The 25,401-nt window shown below is 43.9% G+C and overlaps 1 protein-coding gene across 10 annotated transcripts in view; it reads left to right on the top strand.

Moving 5' to 3' along the window:
- Window positions 1-25,401, top strand: part of ITPR1 (inositol 1,4,5-trisphosphate receptor type 1) — a 318,979-nt gene that overhangs the window by 258,124 nt on the left and 35,454 nt on the right. For all 10 annotated transcript variants that reach the window (XM_023620051.2, XM_023620049.2, XM_070238558.1 and 7 more), the window contains 6 exons: window positions 1,016-1,138; window positions 2,204-2,308; window positions 5,341-5,533; window positions 12,090-12,212; window positions 17,410-17,585; window positions 21,729-21,893. In XM_023620051.2, the coding sequence (XP_023475819.2) occupies window positions 1,016-1,138; window positions 2,204-2,308; window positions 5,341-5,533; window positions 12,090-12,212; window positions 17,410-17,585; window positions 21,729-21,893 (885 nt within the window). The remainder of the gene's footprint in view (window positions 1-1,015; window positions 1,139-2,203; window positions 2,309-5,340; window positions 5,534-12,089; window positions 12,213-17,409; window positions 17,586-21,728; window positions 21,894-25,401) is intronic.

The raw sequence follows: 25,401 nt of genomic DNA, 5'->3' as shown, positions 1-25,401 counted from the left end.
ATTCATCAAAGAAAATGATTAATTTTTAGTACAACTCAGAGGTTGAAGGCATTTTGTTCTTATTCTTTGAATGATTAAATCTTGAATGATATGTTCATTTGATAAATATTGGCCAAGCCCTACTTTGTCCAGGGTGTTGTACTGGGCACCAAGGAGGCACTGAGAAATGAACAGACCCAGCCCCTGCTCTTAGGGAGCTGAGGTAAGTGAGTAAGACGGGTACCAAACATGCTCTAAGCAAGAGATGAGCCTCGTGCCTGGGTCCTCTGGGTAGCAGAGCTGGCTGGTTAACTGGAGGTCAAATCCCAGCTGACTGGCTCTGTGACGTTAGGAATGCCCCTTTCCCTCTCTGAGTCTGTTTCCTCATCCATAATAAATGGGAATCTTTGATGCCTCATAAAATGTTTTTGAGCATTAAGTTTTCTGAAAGAATTTTAAAACACTAAGCACCATGCTTGGCACATGGTGAGCGCTCAGTAGATATTTCTTGTTAATGGTATTATTTACATGTGGATTAGACTCAGGGGGACAAGGAAAAATTTGGAATTGGAGGAAATAGTTTCACCAGCTATTCTAAAGGCTAATGGATTTCTCATTTTTCCTGAAATGGCAAAGACAGGGGATGGGGAACGTTGGCAGGAACAAATGTACAGATAGGAAAAGCATGGCTTCTAGTCAACATCTGTATCATATATTATTGTTTCAAAGCACGTTTATAGCCATTGTCTCCTTCCAAGGTAGAGAAGGACATGAACCAGATACAGAATGTCTCTTGGTCTAGGTAGAGCAAATGGTTTTCATTTCTCATGTCAGTGGAGGTTGCTTGGTAGTGACTGCCTGTGACAGTATTGAAAAGGATTCTGAGGCTGTGTCCACACCTGATAGGAAAGAGTGCTGAGCTTGATGAGCAGTGTCTGCCCCAGGACGGGAGACTGATAGGGTGTGTGCTGTAGATGCCGGTTCTGTGTGGGTCTTCCTTGAAACCAGAGCTTTGTTTGCTTGGCCCTTCTTGCAGGTGGAAGTGATCAAGAAAGCCTACATGCAAGGTGAAGTGGAATTTGAGGATGGAGAAAACGGGGAGGATGGAGCTGCCTCCCCCAGGAATGTGGGGCACAACATCTACATATTAGCTCATCAGGTATGACCCTCCCTGGCTGCCCTGCAAGACATTGCTTACCTAAAGTGCCAGAATTCCAGGCTGGATGTGCCCTCACACTTGCTTTTCCTGTAAGGTCATAACCTAGGGTTGTTTGTGTTCATGACAGTGTGGCTCACGGGTACTCTTGGCAACCTCACCCAGTGTGCTGAGTTCTAGGACTCTTCCATTCTTCCACTAGGGTAGAGTCATGTCCTTGGAAATCCCCATGTTTCTTAAAAGCATTCACATGGAGTGGTGACACTTAGATAGTTTATGACTGTCTGGAGATGGCTGAAAGGAATCTTAGGCTTTTCATAAATATTGATGAGTCTGTCTTAACAATCTAAAGAAATAAACCTCAGCTGCCTTGCCTATCGTATTTGGAAATCTTTGGGAACCAACTTGTCATTGTGACTTCTTTCTGTTTGCCTTGTGGGGATGTGGTAATACTTCCTACCCTGGCACCACAATGCCCTGTTTTGTAAGTCTCTTCCCAAGTGGCTGGGCTTTTGAAGATACTTCCTCTTTCTGGAGGTTGATGTGCCCCGAGCTTGCTGATGTGGGTGGGGAGCCTGTAACTCTGCTGCAGGCTTGTGTTTCCTGTCCCTTTCACCTCTTTGAGGAATTAGATAGAAGACAATGATGGCATTGGGCTGGAGGTTCATGTGCCCTGCCACGGCATGCTGGCAGAAGGATAGGAAACAGTCTCCTGCCCTTCTATCTCCTCCATTTCTGGCATTTAGCCACTGAGAGGGTTTCGGGACATTCCGAATGGAGGCTCCGTGGGGCTGTACAGAAAGTCCTGTCTCCCTCCTGCCTGGCTAAAGAAATTGGGGAAAAGTGGGACCTCGTGTGGGCATGAGTTTGCCATGCTGTTCTGCCAAGCTCCCAAAATAGCTGCTCTGCAAAGCACACCTTGATGGAAGGCGGAAAGCCTCCTGCCACCTCTGCCCTGAAGCTGGCCGCTGTTATTCTGTGTCTTTTATACCCAAAGTTGGAAAGGAACTCATGTGTTCCTGTTGCAAAGAGATATTGATTCTCCTGTTTTCTGTGCTTGTGTTCCAGTTGGCTCGGCATAACAAAGAACTTCAGAACATGCTGAAACCTGGTGGCCAAGTGGATGGAGATGAAGCTCTGGAGTTTTATGCCAAGCACACAGCCCAGATAGAGGTAAAAGCAGAGTAAACTCAGGGCATGGGCCTGCATTGAGGGCCTTCAGGGTACACTGCCCTGTGCTAGGCCGGCATGCAGTCCTTCATCTAAGCAATAAAATTGTAGTGAGCATCTACCACATACCAGGTCCAGCACTCAGTGCTGACTATCCACTGATGGCCAAGACAGTCCTGATTCTTTCCTAAGGCCCAGTGAGGAGGCAGACACTGAGCACACCCACACAAGGAGAGCTCATTCATTGCAAATTCTGACAAGGCCATAAGGACAAGTAGAAGGTATTATAAGAAAGTCCAGCAGAGGGACCTGCTGTAGATTGTGGTGGTCAAGGAGGCCTCTTCTGAAGAAGGATCTCTAAGCACAGACCTTAAGGAAAATAGGAATGAAATAGGCAGAGCCTAGAAGGAAGAGCTTTTGAGACATGGGGAATAATAGCGAATCAAAGCCCTGAGGTGGGAAATGCTAGGTGAGGGTGAGGAGCCAGAATTCAGTGAGCAAGAGGGAGAGCAGTGCAAGACCACAAAAGCAAGACAGGGAGCCCCAGATCCCGCAGAATCATGTCAGCCATCCGCTTCAAGTCTGGACTTTAACCTAAGAGCAATGCGGAACCACTGGAGAGTTTTACACAGAGGAGTGATACGATCAGACCTGCATTAAAAAAGACAAACAGCAGACCTTTCTAATCCTCTGTGGACTAAATGGTATCATCTCCATTTTGCAGATGGGAACTCTGAAATAAGACTCAGAGAAGTTGTATCACTCATCCAATTATCAGTGGCAGAGCTGAAATTTTATTTCAGGGCTGGCTGGCCCCAGAGCACATGGGTGCATTTTATTGTTACCTACATTGTCTCTTAGCATCCAAGAGAACACAGGCATCTGTCTCCAGGTTCTAGGCAGTAAGGGATGGTGGGTCTTGTTTGGCTAATAAGGAAATGCACAAATTCGGTATCAGTGTTGGAACAAAGATTTTGAAGGACTAACAGACTCCTTTGGGTGATATAAAATGTTTCAGGATGGAGACTTTTTAAGAATATATTATTACCTGATGTCTCAAGTCTCTGGGCTGTCCTAATAAAATGCATCATTTCACTGATTAGTCGACCATGACAGTGTATGTGGGCAAATACTCTTGATTTACTGTTAATGACTAGAAGCTTGATGGAAGGGCCAGCTCTGTCCTTTGGAGCCCTTAAAAGACAAGCTTTAGGTGTCTGTAGTGTAGAATGTCAGAGGAGGATGGAACCTTGGAGATCATCTCATTGATGATCATCCCCTTGGTAGAGTGGGGAGAAGAGTGAAGCTTGATCAGGTTAAGAGTGTGAACAAGGTCACCCAGCACATTAGAGGTGGGAGAAGGACTGAAATGTGTTCTCCTTACTCCCAGTTGTAAGTCTGCTGAAAAAGAGGTGCGGACAGATCTTAAATGATAGAGAGAAATAGCCAGGCATGGTGTCTCTAGCTCTCAAATCCTGCCCTTGGCCAGCCACTCATCTCTTTCAGCTTCCCACAGGTGTTATCTATGCAAAGCCAGAGAACACTGGGGCTTCCTCGTAGACCCTAGTCCCTTCACTCTGGTGAGTTAGGGTGGGTAACACTGGAGTCTGCGACTCAGTACTTGCCAGAAGGCCTCCTGTCTGCTCCTCCATTCCCTCCCGAGCCCAGCTGCACTTCTCAGGTCATATTCCTTCAGTGTAGGGAGGGACTGATCCAGAGCTCACTTGACTGTGTGAAACAGGCAGGCTCTTGACAGCGTGAGACTGCAGAGTTGATCCTGGAGCTTGTGTACACACCAGCATCACCTGGGGAGCTGGTTCTTGGGCAGGTTCTAGTCACTAACTCCTACATCATAATTCCAGTTAAATGAGATTGCTGTAGGGACCAGAATCAGTATGATGATGAAGCTTCCCATAAACTGATCTCCAGCTAGATTTGGGAACCATTGGTCCAAAGACAGCATTTCCCAGAATTTATGGAACCAGGGCTGTGGGAACCTGCCTCACCTCTGAGTTTCTCACTAAACTTGACCTGAGTCACCTCTCTTGCCGCATCAGGGAAAAAACGTGTTTGGAGAGCAAGATCTTCTTATGGGGAGTGTCGGCCCTGGGTCTCACCTGACTTCTCCAGCCTCTGAGGAGGAAGACTAAGAGGGGCTGTGCCCCTATTGTACTGCCATCTGCACCCTTGTTGAAATCTCTACCCCCCAGGACTGTGACTTAGCACAGTGCCGTAGAGTCTGAACAATCCCAACTAAACTACTTCCTCTCTGGGGATTGAGCCAGTCTAGGAAGGGCCTGGTGAAAACCTGTGAAGTGTTCACCTTGGGGCCCAACAAAGCTAGTTGAAAGAACAGTGAGTGCTATACCAGCGTTAAATGAGCAAACTGGTTAATGCAGTATATGTTTTAGATGCTGTGACAAGAGGTGGGAGGTCACTGCAACTGGATAAACCAAGATCTCTTTTTAAAGTTCCTAGCTAGGAAAAACTGCAACTTTGCTATCAGGGAAAGGATCTTGGGTGAGGTTTACATGACGGTCTAGCGCTGCGCTGTCCGGTATGGTATCCGCTAGCCACGTGGCTAGTTCAAATTAAAATTAAATATTCAGCTCCTCAGTTGCGCCAGACACTTGTGCTAGTGCTCAATGGCCACATGTGACTAGCGGCCATGCTTTTGGACAGGGTAGATACACAGAGAACCATTCCATCGTTACAGAAAGTTCTATTGGACATCCCCAGCCTAGAGCCTCATCTGAATATGTGCACAAAACACAGTTTAAATTGTTCCAGATAAAAGTTGGTCACAGTAAAATTAATGGGTCTGAGGTTAGAAAAATGCTCCTACAGACTTGCCAAAACTGTTATTTATATAAATCTATGAGACACAGCCCACTCTAGGGTTATAAAATCAGAGAAGATTCAGGAACAAAGTCTGTATTATGCTTGATCTTGAATACTGAGTCTGTGGCTGATAGCAAAGATCCTTAGTAAAAGGTTTTTGAAGATGCTGAAGCTCATTTATTTTTTCACACTAGATTGTCAGATTAGACCGAACGATGGAACAGATTGTCTTCCCCGTGCCCAGCATATGTGAATTCCTAACCAAGGAGTCAAAACTACGAATCTACTACACTACAGAGAGGGATGAGCAAGGCAGCAAGATCAACGATTTCTTCCTGCGGTCCGAAGACCTCTTCAATGAAATGAACTGGCAAAAGAAACTGAGAGGTGGGTCAGCAACGCCCCCCCAGCCCTGCAGAGAGGTATAGTTCTGGGGTTTCACAAACCTGGGCTTGATGGTGTGCGCGTGTCTCTGAGTAGGGGCAGAGCTGGTGTCATTTATCATACCTTCCTTCTCTGAACATCAGGAAGTCCTAGACACCTTTGTAGCTGATAAAGGGGCTCCAGCCTCAGGGAGGCACCTCCCCTGAAGCGGCTTCCTTCATGCAGGATTTGACTCGATTTGGTTGGAAAACTCCATGAAGACTGTTAGAATGGCTTTTTTGGTATCTTGATGTAGAAAATAAAAGGAAGAGAGAAAAGGCCAGGCCTTGAGCTCACAGGATGGTGCACTGGAGCAGGAAATTCAGCCAGCTTGACTGCTCATTTACTAGCACACCTGCTCCGAAGACGCTAGTCTTTCCCCTTTTATAGGGCAGCTCGCATTTTAGACTCTAGTATCATTTTATAGGCAGTGGACTCATTTGCCACATAAGATGCATCATTGCTCACCAGCAAGTCCCGTTGCAAAGCCCAGCCAGTTGGGTTGAAATTACTCCTCTAAAACACTTTTATAGGGCTGCCCCAGAGGGCTTCTCAGCTCCTGGTTTTCATTAGGGTTTTAATGTGATCCTTCAGTACCGACCGTATGCTCGGCACCAACTGTTGTGACCAGCTTAGAAAGGATCGCGCTCTATTTCTGCTAGTCAGGAGGCAGGTTTTTTATTTGAAACCCAGGATTCCAGCTGCAGTTGTGATCTTTTGGGCTTGCTCTGCGGGGTGGGGCTGCAGGAGGGGAAGCTGTGTTGGAGGTCAGTTTCTGGGAGCTTTTGTCCTCTTTCGGCCCACCCCCTAGTCTGCAGTGGAACAGAGCAGCATCCTTTACTGCATGCTACTTCTCCTTCACCACTGTTTTCCCTCCCTCTCTGCCCCGCTAGATTTGGCTATTGTGCGAACAGTTTGGCCAGAAAGCCCTGTTCTCACCTCACCCCACCCCCACTCCATTCTCACTCATCTCTAAGGGGCACCTCATCGTCCAGCACTTTAAAACTTTATAAAATGTTTTGCTGGGCCAAGCCCATTCCTCACCCAGCCCCAGGCTTGGTGTCTGACAGAGGGGCCAGGAGGACTTGAGCAGAACAGCATGCATGTCCTCCTTGGTATGGATCTCAGAAGACTTACGGTACAATTCTACTCAATATCAGTGTGTCCTTGTAGCCTACTATAGCGTCATCTAAGCTCCTCCAGCTTGAGCATTATGAGCAGTATTGAATGTCTACACAGCACCACGCTCAGGCAATCAGAGACAAAAAGATTCCAAAAAAAAGATAGACATAGACCCCATCCATTTGGTACTCTTGTATTTTCAGCTATTATGTAAATAGAAGAGAACTTCCTCTTATTTGTTGCTTTTGTCCTTCACTGGAGTAGTCCATGATTCCAGCGTTAGAAGATAAACCTGAATTCATACATCTAAACCTCCATACTACTAGCCAGTAAAACTGTGGTTTCATTCTTGTCAACATATGGCTCTACTAAGACTGGTCAGATATAGTCATTCTCTCTGAATTGTCTTATCAAATATACATACATATATATATGTACACATACATACACATGCGTGTGCACACACACACATCGTAGGCTCTCCAAGAGGCTTATGAGCTGACAGAAAGGTTTTTGCTTCCTGTGGTGAGGTCAGATATCACATCATCCCTCTTTCTGAGATGTTGTCTTCAGCCTAGCCTAGCAGGAATGCCTCGGCCTCAAGTGGTGGGGGATCTGAGTTTCATTCTACTTCTGCCACCCACTGCTCTGTGGCCCTGGGCAGATGACTTAACTGCTCCCAGATCCTCACCTATAACGTGAGGAATTAAGACTACCTGACTGATGTTGCAGGATGACCATTTCATCATTCCAAGATTTATATTGCATTGTGACTAATGCCTTCTCGTATTCAGTCTCTTTATTTCAAAAACAGTTTTTGTTTCAGTGAAGCTTAAACACAGCTATAGTTGTCAACTGAAAAATTTTAATTGGCTTCAAAGCAATCTGCTGGTAAGAGAAAAATTGAGAATAATAACTGAATTAAACATGATTTGCATTTTTAGGGAGGGGAGAAATGTACTCAGAAGTATAATTAAAATGAAATACATTTTCCCCTCTAAGTAGCTTATTTTTCTTCTAATAAATCTGCAGAAAAGATTTTTATGGCTTACTCATGGCACTTCTTTACCTTTTCCTGAAACTGTCATGAGAATCACCTGTGCTTTGGTCAATCAAAGCTAGGACTCAGATTCTCAGTGAGGTGTGTCTGACACTGACGTTGCTTAGTATGTCCTTCTGCAAGTATTAAAATACTCAGTTTCTATGCTCTCTTGAGACCCTCTTCCCTGCCTTGCTCATACAACACACACATACACACATATACACACATGCACATACACACGCATGCACATACACACACACACACAAACACCCTTCTGTGCATTCACATCCTCTCTTGACTCTGCCTCTCTGACGTCTTCTCCTGAAGATCCTGGCCCCAGTGAAGTGAAAACTCCAGGCCAAGAAAACTAGAAGACAGTGAAAGAAGACATCATGGCAGAGTTGCATATGCCAACACTTTCTTGCTTGGGCTTTCTCCTCGTGGTCATCACACGCATCAGAGTTGAGCTGGGAGATCCTCTTGCTATAATATACATGGAGTCCAAGTCATCAAGCAAGGCCTAGATCCTTTAAAAAAACAAACAAATAAAAAATTCGGAAAGAGTGTTACCAAGAGATGCCCTGGGTTGTAGTTACTGAAATTGCCCCGCCTCTCTGGGATCATGGCACTCTGTCTTTTCGCTGTAATGTAGCAGGTGTATTGATCCAGCCAACTTTCAGCCCCTAGAAACGTGCTACAATGTGCTGTGGGGAATTCAGCAATGTGTAAGCTGTGATTCCTTCCTGTGAGAGCCTACCATCTGATGGGGGCACACAGCACAGGCAGATTTTCAGGTGGCTGTAACTCAAGTGGCCACTTATGAGCAGGGCTGCAATCATGCAGTGACACACTGTGGAAGTTTGGGAAAGGACCAGCTTCCGAGGAAAGATGGGATCTGAATAGCATCTAGAAGGCTGGGTAAGACTTGGATAAACACGAGCTTGAGAGACTGGGGAAAGGGAGGGTGTATTACTCTCCTGGTGCTGCTGTAACAAATCACCACGAGCTTGGAGGCTTTCAACATAAATTTCTCATCTTCTAGTTCTGGAGGCCAGAAATCTCAAAGGGTTCTCACTGGGCTAAAATCAAGGTATTGGCAGGGCTGCATGCCTTCTAGAGACTCTAGCCTTTTTCAGCTTCTAGAGGCTTCTTGTGTTCCATGGCTCCTGCCCCCTTCCTCCATCTTCAAAGCCAGCAGTGACTAGGAGAGCCTTTCTCATGCTACATCACTCTGACTCTGACACTCCGACCTCCCTCTTTACTTATAAAGACCCTGGGATTACGTCTCGCACACCGGGATCACCCAGGATAATCTCCCATCTCAAGAGCCTTCGCTTCGTCACATCTGCAAAGTCCCTTTTGTGGTGTAAGGTAACGTTCACAGGTTCCAGGGACTAGGACATCTTTGGGGGCCATTATTTTGCCCACCACAGAAGGGCAAATGTTAGTTTGCATTCTATTGTGGGTAAGAAATTATCCCAAAATTTAGTGGCTTAAAACACTAAATATTTATCTTCTCATCATTTTTCAGGGTCAGGAATTTGGGAGTGGCTTAGCTGGGTGGTTCTGACTCAGGGTCTTTCATTAGGTTGCAGTCAAGATGTCAGCCAGGCCTGTCATCATCTGAAGGCTTGACTGGAGGATTTGCTTCTTTGCTCACTCACATGGCTGTCAGTGGGAGGCTTCTGCTCCTTTCCACATAGACCCCTCTGTAGGCTGCTTGAGTGTCCTCACAACATGGCAGTTGGTTTCTTCAGAGCGAATGACTGATATGAGAGAGAGAAGGAGAGAGAGCGCATGCGTCTGTGCAAGGAGGAAGCTGCAGTGCCTACTATGACCTAGTCTCAGGAGGTGTGCCCATCACTTCTGCTGTATTCTGCTTCTTAGAAGCAAGTAACTAAGTCCAGCCCACACTCAAGGGAAGGAAATTAAGCTGCATCCCTTGAAGAGAAGACTATCAAAGAATTTGTGGACATATTTTTAAATTGCCACAGAGGGAGAGCACAGAGGCTGGAGAGTGCAGGGTGTGTTCAGGGAACCATCACTAGACTGGGATGCAAAGAGAGAGTATATAGGGAATGGATGTGGGAGGAGAGTCGGGAAAGGTAGACAGGGACATAGTTTGAGGTGCTGCAGGAAATAGAAGCCATTGCACATCAAGGTTGGTCTCTAAGTATCTTCTTGCACCTAGATAGACACCCAGTTAATTTGAAGGACTGAATGTTTGTTCATATTCAAAATAAATGTTAGCGTTATAAAAATAAGATTTATTTGTGAACTGTATCCCATAGCTGAAGACCATTTATTACAATGGTATTAAAAGCATCCTACCGTGGCTGCTCTCACATTTGGTGTTGAGAGCTCCGCCTGAGGAGGATTCTGGCTTACATAGACCATCACTGATCTTTGCCATTTCTTCTTTGTTCTTTTAACTTCTTATGAGCTTCTCATACATACAGTAATGTGGAGAGGATGTTATAAATGCCCATGTACCCATGACTCAGCTTCAACGATTAGCAACCCTTTGCCATTCTTGCCACCCATCTCTTCTCTCTTCATCTGGGGTTTTCATATCCAGGTCAGAAATGGGCTTCAGTCCCAGCAGAGATACCAATAAGCTATTGTTTCCAGAACAGATATTTCTCATCTTAAATTTGCTTCAGCAATTAACTTTTAAAAAGTCAGTTGTTTTTGTTGTTTTTAAAGATTTTATTTTTTCCTTTTTCTCCCAAAGCCCCCCAGTACATGGTTGTATATTTTAGTTGTGGGTCCTTCTAGTTGTGGCATGTGGGATGCCGCCTCAGCGTGGCTTGATGAGTGGTGCCATGTCCGTGCCCAGGATTCGAACCGGCGAAATCCTGCAAAAGTGGAGTGCGCAAACTTAACCACTCGGTCATGGGGCCGGCCCCTAAAAGTCAGTTGTTAACTGGAAGTTGACTGAATCCTGATCACCTCCTCTATTGAGTGGTGTCATTAGCCACTTATCTTTATCCCTGTCACTGACCTGGGTGATGAGATCTCCATAGCTTCTACCCTCTGCTAGGCCTCAGTTTCTCTCATTTATAAAATGAGAGAGATTAAACTAGATGATGGTGGTAGCTCTAAAACTCTATAATTTGCCTGGAAACATTGCCTGTTACCAAGTGCAAACATGGAACGAGCAATTATTAAATTACCCAGGCTCCATTTAATTGTGCCATAACTTTAGTTTGAATAGAAGCTTCCAAAGGCTTGGCTGCTGCTATAGGCATTGTTATAGGGCCCATTGGATTTTTGTCGGTGGCTCCTGTCCTAAGGTTAAGTGATGACTTCATTGGGAAAGAGAAATACACGATAGAGATCCATTCTCACCTACTCCACACTTTTCCTTGGAGGGGGATAATGTTGAATGAGACTGTCTTTTGGAAACTTTGCCTGGCGTCAAGTCTTAAATTATTTCTACCACATCTATTTTTGAGCATCATCCTAAGTGTAAGGTACCACTGAAGAAGAGTTCAGGGGAAAAGGAAGCACCACTGCACACAGTGTGGCCGCAGGCTTATTGTTCTAACACTGAGAATGCCTAACCAGTGTGATATCACCTACAGGTAAGAGTGGATTAAGATGGCAGCAATATCAAAAGTGTCTCTCACCCCTTAGTGATAGCTTTGGTATCACCTCCTTTCTCCACTGCAGCCTTTGGAAATGCGAACTCTACTGCTGATTATCGAGTTATCAACTCTCATTCCTAGTTCCCTTGCCCCGGAGGGATCGTCAGACTTCAGGAAAATGGAAAGTGACTTAGTGTCAGGAAAGGGATCATTGTCTTGTTTTTAGGCACCAGCGAGTTAGTAGAGAATTTTGAGCAAAGGAGGAGTGTGGAAATGGTAGCAGTTCTACTCTGGGGCCCGGCTGGGCCAACTCTGAATGCTATATGTCCCCCCCTCCACCAGTGCCCACGCTTCTAAAAGGCTAATTGAATTCTTGGGTCTTTCTGGGCATCTCATCTGGTCCCGGAGCCTGGGGGGAACTAAGGACTCAGCGCGTGAACTCTGGCTAACCCTCAGATTCCATAACTGGTGGTGGTGACTAGGGCATGCAGGGATTTTAGATGCTCCAGCTTTTCTCGTTTTCTTTTCTTCCTTGTCCCCAAATACATCTTCTGTTCCAGTAAGTACTCCAAACAGAAATAAACCAATGTGATGTCGTTATGAGTCCATGAGTCAACTTCAAAACAAATGATCGTTTTTACTGTTGTGGTAAAACAGGGAACAAAAGTGGACTTGTAGAGGCAGAGCGGGAGGAAGGGCCGTGCGGAATTCCCAGCGTCTGACTTGTGGTCTTGAACCTCACATGGCTTCGTCTTTGTTTTCACAGCCCAGCCCGTTCTCTATTGGTGTGCCCGCAATATGTCTGTCTGGAGCAGCATTTCATTTAACCTGGCTGTCCTGATGAATCTGCTTGTGGCGTTTTTCTACCCATTTAAAGGAGTCCGAGGAGGTACCCATGTCTTTAATTTTAAGGAAACTACTAGAAGCAGCTAGAAGGCTATGACTTGATCCCTGGAAGTATTGGTGAAATGTATGGAATCCCGATTGACTATTTACAGACAAGATGAGATTATGGCTTTTACCATGGGTTTAGTTCTACATCTAAATTAAAATTAATATGAATTTTGTGTCCATGTTATTTACCAAGAAAGAAAGAGAAGAAGCTATACAGTATTAAACCTGTCAGAAATCGTCTTGCAGCCTCTTAGTTTTATATGTTGGAAAACTATGTCTCAGAGAAGTTGAGAGATTTAGTCAAAGTTGCACAGCCAGTCAGTGGTAGAGCTAACCCTAGAACATAAATACTTTGCTCAGTCCAGTAGAATTTTTCCCCTATACCATACTTCTGGAATTAATTTCAGACTAAAGAATTTGTAGGAAATCTCTGGATTTTTTAATTTTTTATTTTTTGGCAATGGGTTAGGGGAGGCAGGCTTGAATGACTGTAGACTGTACGTCCTTCAATGTTTAGTCTATTAAGAGCTACATGACATTATTCACATAATAAACCATGATGTCCATGGTCTTAATGGATTTCCCCCACCACCATCTCCTTCCACATTTTGCGTATTTTGCTGAGAACAGGCAAACCATTCTGGAGGGGTATTTTTCTGTTTGGGGCTCCTCAGTTCACTTGATGGCATTCACATTTGTGGCATCCTGGGGGCCAGCAGAAGCTCCTCTTCCATTATACATCCACGGCCTGCTTGCTGACACCCGCTGCAGCCTCGTGGGAAGTCTACTTTTCAGCTAAATTTTTCTTCAGAGCTTTTTGGCAGGTCACCTCACATATGTATGTAACCACCTGCCAGGAGCCACCTTGTGTGAAACATATGGGATGGAGAGCCCAGAAGTAAGACACAAAAGCGGTACAGGATAAGTTCCAGACTTAGCTCTTGAGCCTAATAATGCACATGTGTGTACGTAATAAAACAGCATGTGTATACTTCATTAAAGTAAATTCAAGATCCACTTTGAAAGTGATGACGTGTTAGGTGATGCTTATGTATCTAACTTACCCATTTGGGGAGTTAGCTTTTCTCTTTGGCCTTAGGTTACATTGAAAGCTCCATTTGAGTGATTTTTTCCCCCAAAAAGCACTACCTAAACACAAGTCCAGACTTTCAGTGCTATCTCAGGAATCATAAGTGCCCTTGTCTGAAAAGACTTGGTAGGTCCACAGGGCTGCAAGATTTTCTCCAAGGGGACATCTGCCCTAGCCAGGCTGCCAGTCAACAGAGGTCAGTGTGAAGCAGTCAGCCCAGAACTCAGTCGGAGGTGACAAAGCCCAGGCCTCCTTTCACCTCGGGGGAGTCATCGTGTTCATCACAGCACATTCTTCAGCCATTACTGTGGATGTGTTTTCATTCACCCTCCACTTCTTTAAAAATATTTAAAATCGATTTTTTTATACACCTGGATCATTATTTTCTTCACTGGTCACTTGTAGCAGCATTGAGGCCCGTGCCTGGGAACAGTTAGTAGACAGCTCCCCTCCCCTTCAGGGTTAAGCCTTGTCCAGTGGAATACCTAGACTCACGAAGCCCAGACTTGGTGTCCAGGCCTGGTTCTGCCACTCATCTGCCATGTACCTCTGGGCAAGCTGCCTCAGTTAGTCCTCCTTATCCTCTCTATCAAGAGGCGCTTAAATTGACCCAGTGGTTATGAAACCTTGTTGTAGATTTGGAAATTCCTATAGAGTTCGGGGGAAAAACAGTTGTTGACCCAATCAGGGTCTCTGGGGCGTCCTGTTTCTTGCCCATCCAAGTTTGAGACCCACTGTGTGAGATGATAGGGAAAGGTCCTTCCAACTCTACAATGGTTGTTCTCAATGTGACATCAACCGTGGCTGATCTTAGGAGCCCAGGCTTCCTATTTTGGCAGCATGGGCTTTAGAACTGTGTGTTCGTAGACTAAATGGAAAGCATAGTTAAGATCTCCTGAGAGAGAAGGAAGGTTGATCTGACCTAAGGAAGCCCTTTCCTCTGTATAGTGACTGAGGTTGCCTCACACACATCAGTTCACTCTCAGAGGGATTTATTTTTTTCTTTTGTAAGCCATGTTGGGGGCATCTTCTCTACTCACTGTTAACCATCTTCAAGAGGAGGATTGTACTGCCCCTGCCTAGAAATAAGATCTGGTTGGTGATCCGAAAGTAGTCTTTGAGATCAGTATTTGTTTTTGTTGAATCCTAAAACCAGGATTTCTAAAATGTCCCTCTTGCAGGTATGTAATAATCTTGTTATGTGTGCTAAGGTGGCTCTGTGGCTTACAAGGCCTGTGGCTGCCCAGAATGCCGGTGGCCTTAAAAGCTCCTTTTCAAAAGTATCATTTTCCTCCTTTATTTCAGAAATGCTGAATCACACAGTCTTTCGAAGCATGAAACTTGAGCAGCTTCAGATTTCTTACTGAATTTATAAGCCTGCCATGATGATTAAAGCAAATATAGTACTACTTTTTAAACTTTTTATTATTGAAATTTTCAAATATACATACAAGTAGAGAGAACAGTGTAATCTGCCATATACCCATCAGCCCAGATTTAACAATTATAATATTTTGTCAATCTTATTTTATTTATCCTCCTACTATATTTTCTTCAAGATTTTTAAAAAGTCTAGACATCTTGTTGTTTTGCTCATAAGTACTGTTTTTTGGGAATACAGTATTATTTTTTAACACCGCTTTTGTAGTAGAGAGACAGCAGGATTTTATATTGGCCCCTTCAGGACATGCATTGTGCTGGTCACATTTATTATAGTGAGATCTTAAGAGGCAGTTTAAAATGGTCATTAAGCACTTAAGAAAATAAAAGGCAAGCCACAGACTGGGAGAAAATATTTACAAAACATACATCTGACAAAACGCTTATATCCAGAATATATAAAGAACTCTTACAACTCAGTAATGAGAAGACTACTCAATTAAAATAAGGGGCAAAAGATTTGATCAGATGCTTCACCAAAGATGATATATGAATTGCCAATAAGCACATAAAAAGATATTCAACATCAGTAGTTATCAGGGAAAGGCAAATGAAAACCACAATGACATACTACTAGAAACCTACTAGAATGGCTAAAATTAGAAAGACTGACAATACCAAGTATTGGTGATGATGTGGAGCGAGTGGAACTCCCATATATTATTGATGGGAAGGAAAAATGGTACAGTCTCTTTGGAAAACAGTATGGTAGTATCTTATAAAGTTATACATATGTTTAGGATCCAAAAATCGATTTCCATATATTTGTCCAAGAGAAATAAAAACATACAGCTACTCCAAGATTTGTATTTGAATGTTTCCAGTAGTGTTATTTGTAATAACTCCAAACTGCAAACGACTCAAATATCTGTTAATTATTGAGTAGATAAATGAATTGTGGTATATGCTTATTATAAAAGACTACTCAGCAATAGAAAGAACAAAATGTTAATATACACAATAACCAAAATGAATTAAATTTGCTAAGTGAAAGAATTAAGAAGACTACCTACTAATAGGGTTTTTTCCCCATTTTTATGAAATTCTAGGAAATGCACAGCAACAGTGATAGAAAGCACATCAGTCATTGCCTGGGGGTAGAGATGGGGCAGGATATCAACTTCAAGGGCACAAGGAAACCTTTCAGGGTGATGAAAGCGTTCATATCTGATTGTGTCGGCAGTTACATGTAGTTATATGACTGCATAAACTGCTACAATTCATCGGATTGTACACTTAAAATGGATGGGTTTTATGGGTTTTTTAAAAAATGGTGGTTAAGGACCATCGACTTCAGAAGCATATATTCTCCAGCCATTTGCTGTGTCACCTTTGGGAGGATGTGTAACCCAAGACTCAGTTTTCTCTAGAGTAAAGTGGAGATAACAGTACCAACCTCAGAGCGTGGTCTAGAGGATTAAATAAATCATAATCAACATAAAGAGATTAATATGACATCTAACAATTTTTTAATGCACAAGAAGTGACACATATGCCCCAGTATCTACTTCTTCCTGCATTTCTGAAAAGCTTCTGCCTCTTTGTGCCCATTTCTAATCAGGTTTTCCTTTTGAAGGATATCAAAAGGGAAGATGTAAGCAGCTAGGGCTGGGAGAATGGTTTTTAGAGAGAAAGTGAGTCTCGGCGGGTGTGGACCAAATGAACTAGGGCAGCCAGCAGGCTCGTGGAAGAGCTGTAACCCGCGAGGCTGTCCCTTTCCTGGGTGGTGCTGCCATGCTAGCAGTTCTGGAGAAGTGAAACTCCTTTATATAAGTGGCCTTAATCATGTAGTGCTGCTTGTTTACATCTGAAGGAGACTCAAAATGTGATAGCATTTGAAATAGGGGTGTTTTTTTTTTTAATGAGTGTTTTACAGAACTATATTTTTAGCCATGTTGGCTCATGTTATATAACCAGGCCATCTCGTGGGACACTCTAAATAGAACTTGCAATAGCAAGAGATGACAAACACTGGTATAAGCTCTTTGACTACAAGGATAGTCTAATTGTAGGATGATGCTAACGATACGGAAGTTGTCTTCTTCCTCCCCTGGAAGAAATCTGATTCAGGCGGGGGACGTACAATTTCCCTTTGCGTACTTTTAATAAAAATTAGAAGTTTAGGCTTCCAGTTCACCTTTCCTAACAATGAGGTGTGACACATGTATGAGTTTTGTTTATTGAACAAGCATTTGATGACTGCCACCTGGGTGCCAAGAGCTTCCCTTGTGGAATTTGGAGTCTGATGGGGGTGGAGGAGGCGGCAGGGGAGAGAAGGACAAGTAGACTGACCACTAGGAAATAGTGTCCTATAGGGATGACCAAGGGGGACAGAGAACTCAGGGAAGGATGGAGCACGTGGCAAGTTTTGTGAGGAAGAAGGGGATGGGGGAGGGTTCCTAGAAAAGGTAATAGCAAAGCTAAACCGAAGATGAACAGGAAAGAAAGAAGAATTTCTTGGGTAGAGGGAACATGTGTAAAGGCTCAGAGTTCAGAAAACACGGATGTGACCAGTTATTTCTGGGGCAGAGAACTGGAGATGAGAGCTGAGACAAATAAGCCCAGAGAGGTGATTGAAGAAAGTGTAATTAAACCCAGTTTGGTCTGTCACCTCTACTCGGTGAAAACTCTGATCTGTGAACACCCTGCCTTGTCCTTCCAGGAACACTGGAGCCGCACTGGTCGGGACTACTGTGGACAGCCATGCTTATCTCTCTGGCCATCGTCATTGCCCTCCCCAAGCCCCATGGCATCCGAGCCTTAATTGCTTCCACGATCCTGCGGTTGATATTTTCAGTTGGGTTACAACCTACATTGTTTCTTCTGGGAGCTTTCAACGTAAGTATGAATAACTTCATAGCTGCTTTTTTGTTTATGTGAAAACAGGAATGCCTTCCATTCTGGTCCCTAGAATCTTGGCTTTCAATGCAGAAAAATAGTGTTTGGGTCAACTGTTAAAATAGCAGGAGCAAGAGAGAGTTGTGGGTGGACATCTCCCTCTTAACCATCTCACGGTACCGTGAACGTCTTAATGTGTTAGTCAGGCATCAACAATCTCGTTTTTAGGGAATATCCCTCTTAGAAGTTAGGCAGGAGGAGGAAGAACAGTTGTGATTTAAATTAGTTTTGCCAATCTGGCCAAAAGTTTGCTGGAACAGGAGATTTTAGCCAATAAGTCAAACGATCAAACATTGAGGGCCACACAGAACAGAGAGGAGAGGCCAGAAGAATTGTTCAAACACAGAGATGAAGCAGGTACAGAGGTTAGAGACTCAGAGAGAGTTCTTTAAAAGTCAGTGGTGATGTTTGGAAATGCTATTTCACTATAGAATCCAAGCTCATCTCTAGGAGAGTTCTTAGGGAGTGGAGACAGCTGATGTAAGAGATAAGATATATTGGGGAGAGGTTTCCTGGTAAAAGGGAGGAGGCAGCTGGGACATGTGAGGCACTGTTGGGGTCTAAAATGGCCTGCCAGCAGTTTCTGCCCTGAGCATATAAGGAAGCTGAGGTCAGTGTACAAAAATGGAAATCACATTGCAAAATAAGGTTAATATAGTAATTCATTGCAACAAAAAATGGCCCCAAATGGGTACTCAGATGACAAAGTCAGCAAGGACATCAGAGGAGAAGAGACACTCCAAGCTGACAAGCTTAGGAGGAGACAGGGCTGAAGTTCTGTGTTAAAGAATGGAACGGACCTGGCCAGGAAGCCAGGATTGAGAAGAGCATTTTTCCCATAGGCTCCATAGGCCAAAGCAGTAGGGAAGCCCAGGACAGTCTCGAGAGACAGTAAACAGTTGAGTTTCACCTCCACGTGGTTCATGCAGTGACATGTAGGACCTGATCCTGTACAAGTCACCTGGGCACTGAATTTCAGGATAATGCACTTGGGCTTCATGCTGCAGGCCAGCGTTTCTAAAATATGTTCACAATTGATAAATCTTAGGTGAAAATGTGGTTCCATAGTTAAATCAATGTGGGAAATGCTGGGTTAAACAAAATTAAAAGTTTTCTACTGCAGGATTTCTGAGACTTTAACACACTGGTATGGGTCATGAATTTCCAAGAAAGCAAAATGGCGTATCTATGTCTCCCAAACATATTTAAAAAAACAGTTTTTATTTTTAAGTATCCCTTGGGATTAGTGTGGTACAGAATATAGGTTGGGAAAGTCTTTTCCCAGAAGTGGGAAATGTCTCAAGGTTTTTTGAGCAAAGAAATGGTATATACAAAGAGGTATTCTTGAGAAAATTCATTCAGTAGTGGCACATTATGTGGATTCAAGTGGAAGGGACTGGAGGCAGGGGGACCATTTAGGGCCTCTAGCAGAGCTTTTGATTAGATGTGACAAGCCTACATCTTGGTCATAGCTTAGAAGAAAGAAGGAAGGTACACATGTCAGAGCTGCAACAGAAATAGTAACATGTGGCAGGCATAGAGTCAGAGGCTTACACCTGAAAGCAAGGTAGGGTCTTGGTCTAGGGCCTCTTCTCCAGGCAAAGAAGGTAATACTGTCTTGAGTGGGTGATGAAGGAGGCAACTCTCACTCCAGATTTTCAGTCATGGATAAGTGGGAGAATAATAAATGCATCCAGCTAAAATGAAGTCATGCAAAGACCTAGTTTTCAGGGTGAAAATACACTTAAATTGTTGATTTACTGGACTTGAGGTGACAAGTTATTAATCTTAGCTCTGGCATTTGGAAATGCTTGACTAGAGTGACAAAGACACACCAGTGTTGGAGATGGGAATGTAGGCATCGCCTGCAGTGAGTAGAAGCTATTAAGAAGGAAACAGAATAAACAAACGAAAAAGAGGAAAACCTCTCAGTGTTTCAGAGGTTGTCTTCTGTAGGCTGTCTGGTTCTTTTGTTTCCCCGGCCTTTAATCATTCGACGGTTATCCCTTCTTGAACATAAATCAGTTGGGGGAAGACTCAAGTTAGATAATTTCTACCACTTATAATAACATTAGCTGGGGGCAGATAAAACAACTAGAATAATTATTTAGAGGGAATGAAAAAAGAGCAACACCCACATGGAGCATATGGGAGAAGAAAGAGGAGCTCTGGACAGAGAGAAGGCATGTTGGAGATCTGAGAGCTAGCGAAGCAGGCCAGGATGGTGTCCTGGCGGCCAAGGCGAGGAGACTGGTGACAAGGACTGGGTGGAAAGCCCTGTCGTGCCGCGGGAGCTGGGGTAGGTGCTCAGAGCAGACAGGGGAAGACTGCTGCATGTCCCTTGCAGAACAGGACTTGGGGAGAGCTGCCCCAGTGGAGGTGGGATGAAGGCCAGATCCAAGGTTGATCAAGCAGGGTCAGTAGGCAGTGGGGCCAGCAGACTAAGACCATGAATAGGGGATATTTGCTGGTGGAGCAATGGGGAAATGAGGGCAGGAGGTAAAGGGGAGACTGGATTCAAGTGAAGTGGATTACTCTGTTGTTTAGATAGCAAGAGCCTGGGCATGTTTGACGTCCTGGAATGTCAACCAGAGCGTGGCCTTTTTTTTTTTCCTGAAACCCCATCACCACAGTTCATCCAGAGTCGACGATACTTTCTCACCCTATGAAAGATCCTACACTGGCGAAGCTTAGAATATTGGGAAAAAACAAAACAAAACAACTGGTGGGTTGAAGGTTTAGTCTGTCTGAGAAAGCCGAATGTTCTCTATGGGTGTTGGCTTCCTCGCTTATCTGATTGCTGAGAAGCTCGCTTACACTGACCCACCAGATTAGCTGGCAGAATTTCCCCAGCACCTGTGGCCAAGCTAGCTAGGGTAGCAGAAGATGGTTTTACCAAGTGTATCCGAAAAGCATTCTCTCCAGCCTTCTCCTGATTCAAGTTTTTCCATCAACATGTTGCTGGAGACAGACTTCTAGGCATGGGTTTCTGTCAAAAGTGGAACTAAATCATGCAGTGGAACAACCTTCCATTGCAAGTGTCAGAAAACCTTATCCATACTAGTTTAAGCAAAAAAGAAAATGTATCGGTTTATGTGACTGAGAAATCAAGAACCTTCAGGTGTAGCTGAATACAGGTGCACAGATAAGAGCATCAGGGCCCAGTTCCTTTTTCCCATCTTTTGGCTCTGCACTGGTGGTACTCTAAGGCTCCATGGTATGGCAGGATGCATGCCAACAGCTTCAGAGCTTACTTTCTGGCAAGTTCAAGGTCGGGGGAAAGAACAAAATTGTCTTTTGCTGCAGTGCCAGGGAAGACCTCAGTGGGTATCATTGGCTCCGTTTGGTCACTTGCCTATCCCTGAACCAATCGTTATTGCCAGGGGAATATAATGTTCCGATTGGAGGGAGGGAGCACACCCCCCAGCCTCCCACTCCCAGCCCGACATCAAGGACTGATACGTGGAAAAGGATGGATCCCTGGAGGAAAAGTAGAAGTTATTCCCAAAAGAGGGGGCAGGGGAATAGGACCCATCCTGAAGTCCCTTACTGTTTTTTTGTTTTCCCAAGAAAATTCTCATTTTCCCTGTGAAATTAGGAGCAATGAAAGACAAGAACTGGTTGCTTCTCGTTAAGTTGCAACCCTATAATGCCTAGAACGTAACAGAAATTCAGAAAACGCTCTTAATCATGCTGATCACAGGGTTTGTGGATTGAGGTGACTTCTGTGTTTGACTAACTCAGAATGTTAGAAATGATTCATATCTCATTTTGAAAATCATAATTTCAGTATGTGTTAATTTTGTTTTTGTCATACACAAATGCCACTTGATTACTCTTGCACACAAAGTTATTTGACTACCACGTAACTTGTAATATGCCTGAAAAGCAAAGTAATGAAATTACTTAGAGCTGCAAAAAATAGTTCTTAGCGGGCTTGGTGGGCACTTGATGCAAAAGGAAGCTTTAGTTTGGGCACAATTACTGAAATACGTTTGGGTGAGAATTGCCCTTAGCTCTCCTGAAGAGTCTGAAGTGTGGCATAGTCCATGCTTATCTGACTGTTCCTGTCATTGTTCTCAGGTCTGCAATAAAATCATCTTTCTAATGAGCTTTGTGGGCAACTGTGGAACATTCACCAGAGGCTACCGAGCCATGGTTCTGGATGTGGAGTTCCTTTATCATTTGTTGTATCTGCTGATCTGCGCCATGGGACTCTTTGTGCATGAATTCTTCTACAGTTTGCTGGTGAGTTCCTGGTGTTGAAAGATTTTACCTGTTGAAAACCAGGAGAGTGTCCAGCATCCTCCCTCTCATCACAGACCACTTCTTTTAATGGTGATGGGTGTGCCTGGCCTAACAAGGTCATAGCTCCCCTGCACACAAGGTTTGGGGGATCTGGAGAGGAAAGTTACCCCGGGAGCAGGTCAGCTACTAGGAGCCCTGGAGGTGCACGGTCCCACCGCGTGTGTGCACATCAGACCTTTTACTTTTCAGTAATGGATGATGCCTGCCATCTGGATCAGGAGATATTCTTCCCCTTATACCTTTGTTTTTCTTTATTTCTTGGACTCAGCCAGGGCTTACCAGGGAGAATATTTTTCAGACTGTCGTCTTCTTACGATTCTCATGGGATCTATTTTCCAGTGAAAACACGTGGTGAAAATAAGAGCAGGAGCTATTTTCAAAATCCAGAGATCCATGATAAGGAGCTTGATGGATTTGTTGGTTCTGGAGACCTTTTCAGTAGAAGTTATTTTGTTACAATCTGAGCCAAGTGGTCAATGTCTTGATAGTCTATAAAATGAGTTGGTTCTGTCACCTTCCTCCTGAGCAGGTTTTTAAATTATCCAGACCTGTAGAGTTGTAGATAAGACACCATTTTCTCGTATCTACATCAAACGACAGGAAGCATAAAACTGACCTCTCTGCAAGCAAAACCAGCCATAATGGAACTAGAAGTATTAAAATGTTTACGAGGATAAAAAATGGTCAAGACCTCAGTGTTGTCTTCAGACGAGGGACTTACTTGCAAAAGGCAGAACAAGGAAAGCTCTTCGAGGAGGTGCTCTCCATGTGGTCTCTGAGCTGGTTACTTAGCTGTTCCGTGCCTCAGTTTCCCCATCTACAAAATGAGAACAATATATCTCCCTTACAGGGCTGTTTTAGGGATTATCTGCAACTGTGTGTGTCAGGGTCTTAGAATAGCGCTGCCACAGAGTAAATGCTTTGCAATTGCTAGCTATTATTGTTGTCTTTGTCATCACATATTCGCTGTCCCATCTAAAGCACCATATAAAGAATTCACCATTCAGGTCATCCGGATTAGCTCATTCCATTAGCGGTGGGTGTTGGCAGACTGAGGGGAATGGATTCTTCTCCCTCATTTTAAAATAGGTCTGGCTATACTTTGAGGTTTTAGGCAAAGAGGTCTCTGGCTGTACTTGTGGTTGCCATTATGCGGCCTATTTTGGTCACTCTGTGGCACAACTCTTTAGAACTCCGTGTATATTTCTGAGCTTTTTTGTCTCATGCAGTAATGTCCCTGGACGAGGTTCTGGGTTGTGAGTCAGGGAGACCCGTGTCTGCCAATCCAACTAATTCCTGTCCTCGGTCGGCAGGGAGGCAGAGTTCAGTCGGAGTCTCCCTCATCCCTGCTGAGGGGTCTGCCAAGATGCTGGCGATTCCCCTTCAGACAATGCCATCTCTCGTGGGGACAGTTTGACTTCTCCTACAGTCTACATCCAGTTGGCTCCCTTTCCTTTTCTGCTCATTCGAACCCTCTTCTTTTGGTCACTCGCAATGCCAGGTGGTGCCAGTGCTAGATGTGGGGGGTGTCATGACGAGACAAACCAGTATCGTCCCTGCCCTGACGGACCTCACAGTCTAGAAAATAATAGTTACTACTATTTATTGAGTGTTCGCTGTGTGCTCTTTTCATACTCTTTCTCACAACTACCTTTGAGGTAGATGGTATCTCCAAATTACAGATGGTGAAACTGGCGCTTGGTGAGGTTAAGGTAAATTGCCTGGGGTCACACAGTGAGTAAGTGGCAGAGATAGGATAGCGACTCAACTCTCTTGACTCCCAAGTCTAAGTTCTTAAGCACAGCCCTGAACTGCTTTTCATTTGAGCTTGTGAAAAAGTCCCTGCTTCAAAGAAACTGGTTTTTCCCATTTCAGTTTGCATTCGTGCCCTCAAATCTCTAATCTGTCACAGAAGGATAGAGTAACTCAGAGCTTCCCACCATGTTACCTGAGCTCAGTTCACTTTCAGAAAAACTTAATAGCATCAAACCAAATTGTAGCTGGACACCTCTCATATGTGCTTCTGGATGTTTTCTAAGCTGTCTCAGCCTTGACTTGTCTGTGACCTCAAGTGATGTGTTCTTGTTGGTGTCAAAAGCAGTATTTAACGTGTCTGTTGAGAACCACAGACAAATACTGAAACCATTCAAATTATTCCACAAATAATGAAAGCCAGCGAGAGAAAGGAATTGGACAGAGACCTCCAGCAGGGAAGACCCACACTGGGTTGTGAAAGGTCCAGGCCAACAGGCCAGGAAGGGAGAGTAGGAAACTGTGGCCTAATCGAAGTGCTGGGCCCCCGAGACTGGCTGAAGCCTGCATCCAAGCTGTGTCCTTAGAAAAATATTAACACCCTAAGATGGCAATGTGCAAAGTTCATAGGCAGGTAGCTAACAAAAGGAGACATCCAGATGGTCACTAAACATGGAAAAATGTTCGTTCTTAATAGTAAACAAAAACATGTTAATTAAAACAACAGCGTGGAGCTAGCCCTGATGGCCAGTGGTTAAAGTTCGGCCCTCTCATCGCTTTGGTGGCCCAGGTTCAGTTCCCCAGCATGGAACCACACCACTCATCTGTTGAAGGCCATGCTGTGGCGGCAGCTCACATAGAAGAACCAGAAGGACTGACAACTAGAATATACAACCATTCACTGGAGCTGTGAGGAGGAGGAGGGGAAAACAAAGAGGAAGAGTGGCAACAGATGTTAGCTCAGGGCGAATCTTCCCCAGCAAAACAAACAAACAGCAGCATGATCCCGTGTTGTACCTGTGACATTAGGAAAGGGTCAAAAGCATGATCATGCCCGGTTCTAGTGACAGTGTCCTAAAATGGGCACCGTTCTCTAACAGTGGTGAGTATAAATTGGTACAACCTTTCTGGAAGGCAATGGGGTAATAAGTTTGTATTATAACATTTGATCCAACAATTCCATTTCTGGAAATTCACCAAAAAGAAGTAACTGGACAAGTATGTATAGAGGCAAGTACAGAGGGGTTCATCACAGCATTATTTTTAATGACATATAATTGAAAATATCATGATTGTTTAAAAAAAAAGAAAAGATATTGGTTAAGTAAACTGTGACTTTCCATACAGTGAAATACTAGGTGATCCTTTTTTACAGGAAATTGTTTATGACTTCTTGGTGAAAGAGGCTGACTATATGCCAATGTTATGGTATAATATTTTTGTAAGAATGTGTATATATTAGATTTTTTCAAATAATTCTTTAAAATTATTTTGGAAGGAAATAACTGGTTGAGTAGATGTCTATAGATGGCAGGGTTATTAGTCATTTTTGTTTTTCTTTGTGCTTTTCTGTGTTTTCAAAGTTTTCTCCATGGAACATGTGTAGTTTTCTAATTGGAGGAAAGCTTTTTCTTTATAAAGTAACACATGTCCATTGTTTTAAAATAGGGAATTATAGATGTATGAAAAGAAAAAA

The sequence above is a fragment of the Equus caballus genome, chromosome 16, assembly GCF_041296265.1.
Source record: "Equus caballus isolate H_3958 breed thoroughbred chromosome 16, TB-T2T, whole genome shotgun sequence".
Lineage (NCBI taxonomy): Eukaryota > Metazoa > Chordata > Mammalia > Perissodactyla > Equidae > Equus > Equus caballus.
Note: the sequence above shows the minus strand (reverse complement) of the source record. Positions and strands in the feature narration are given on the sequence as shown.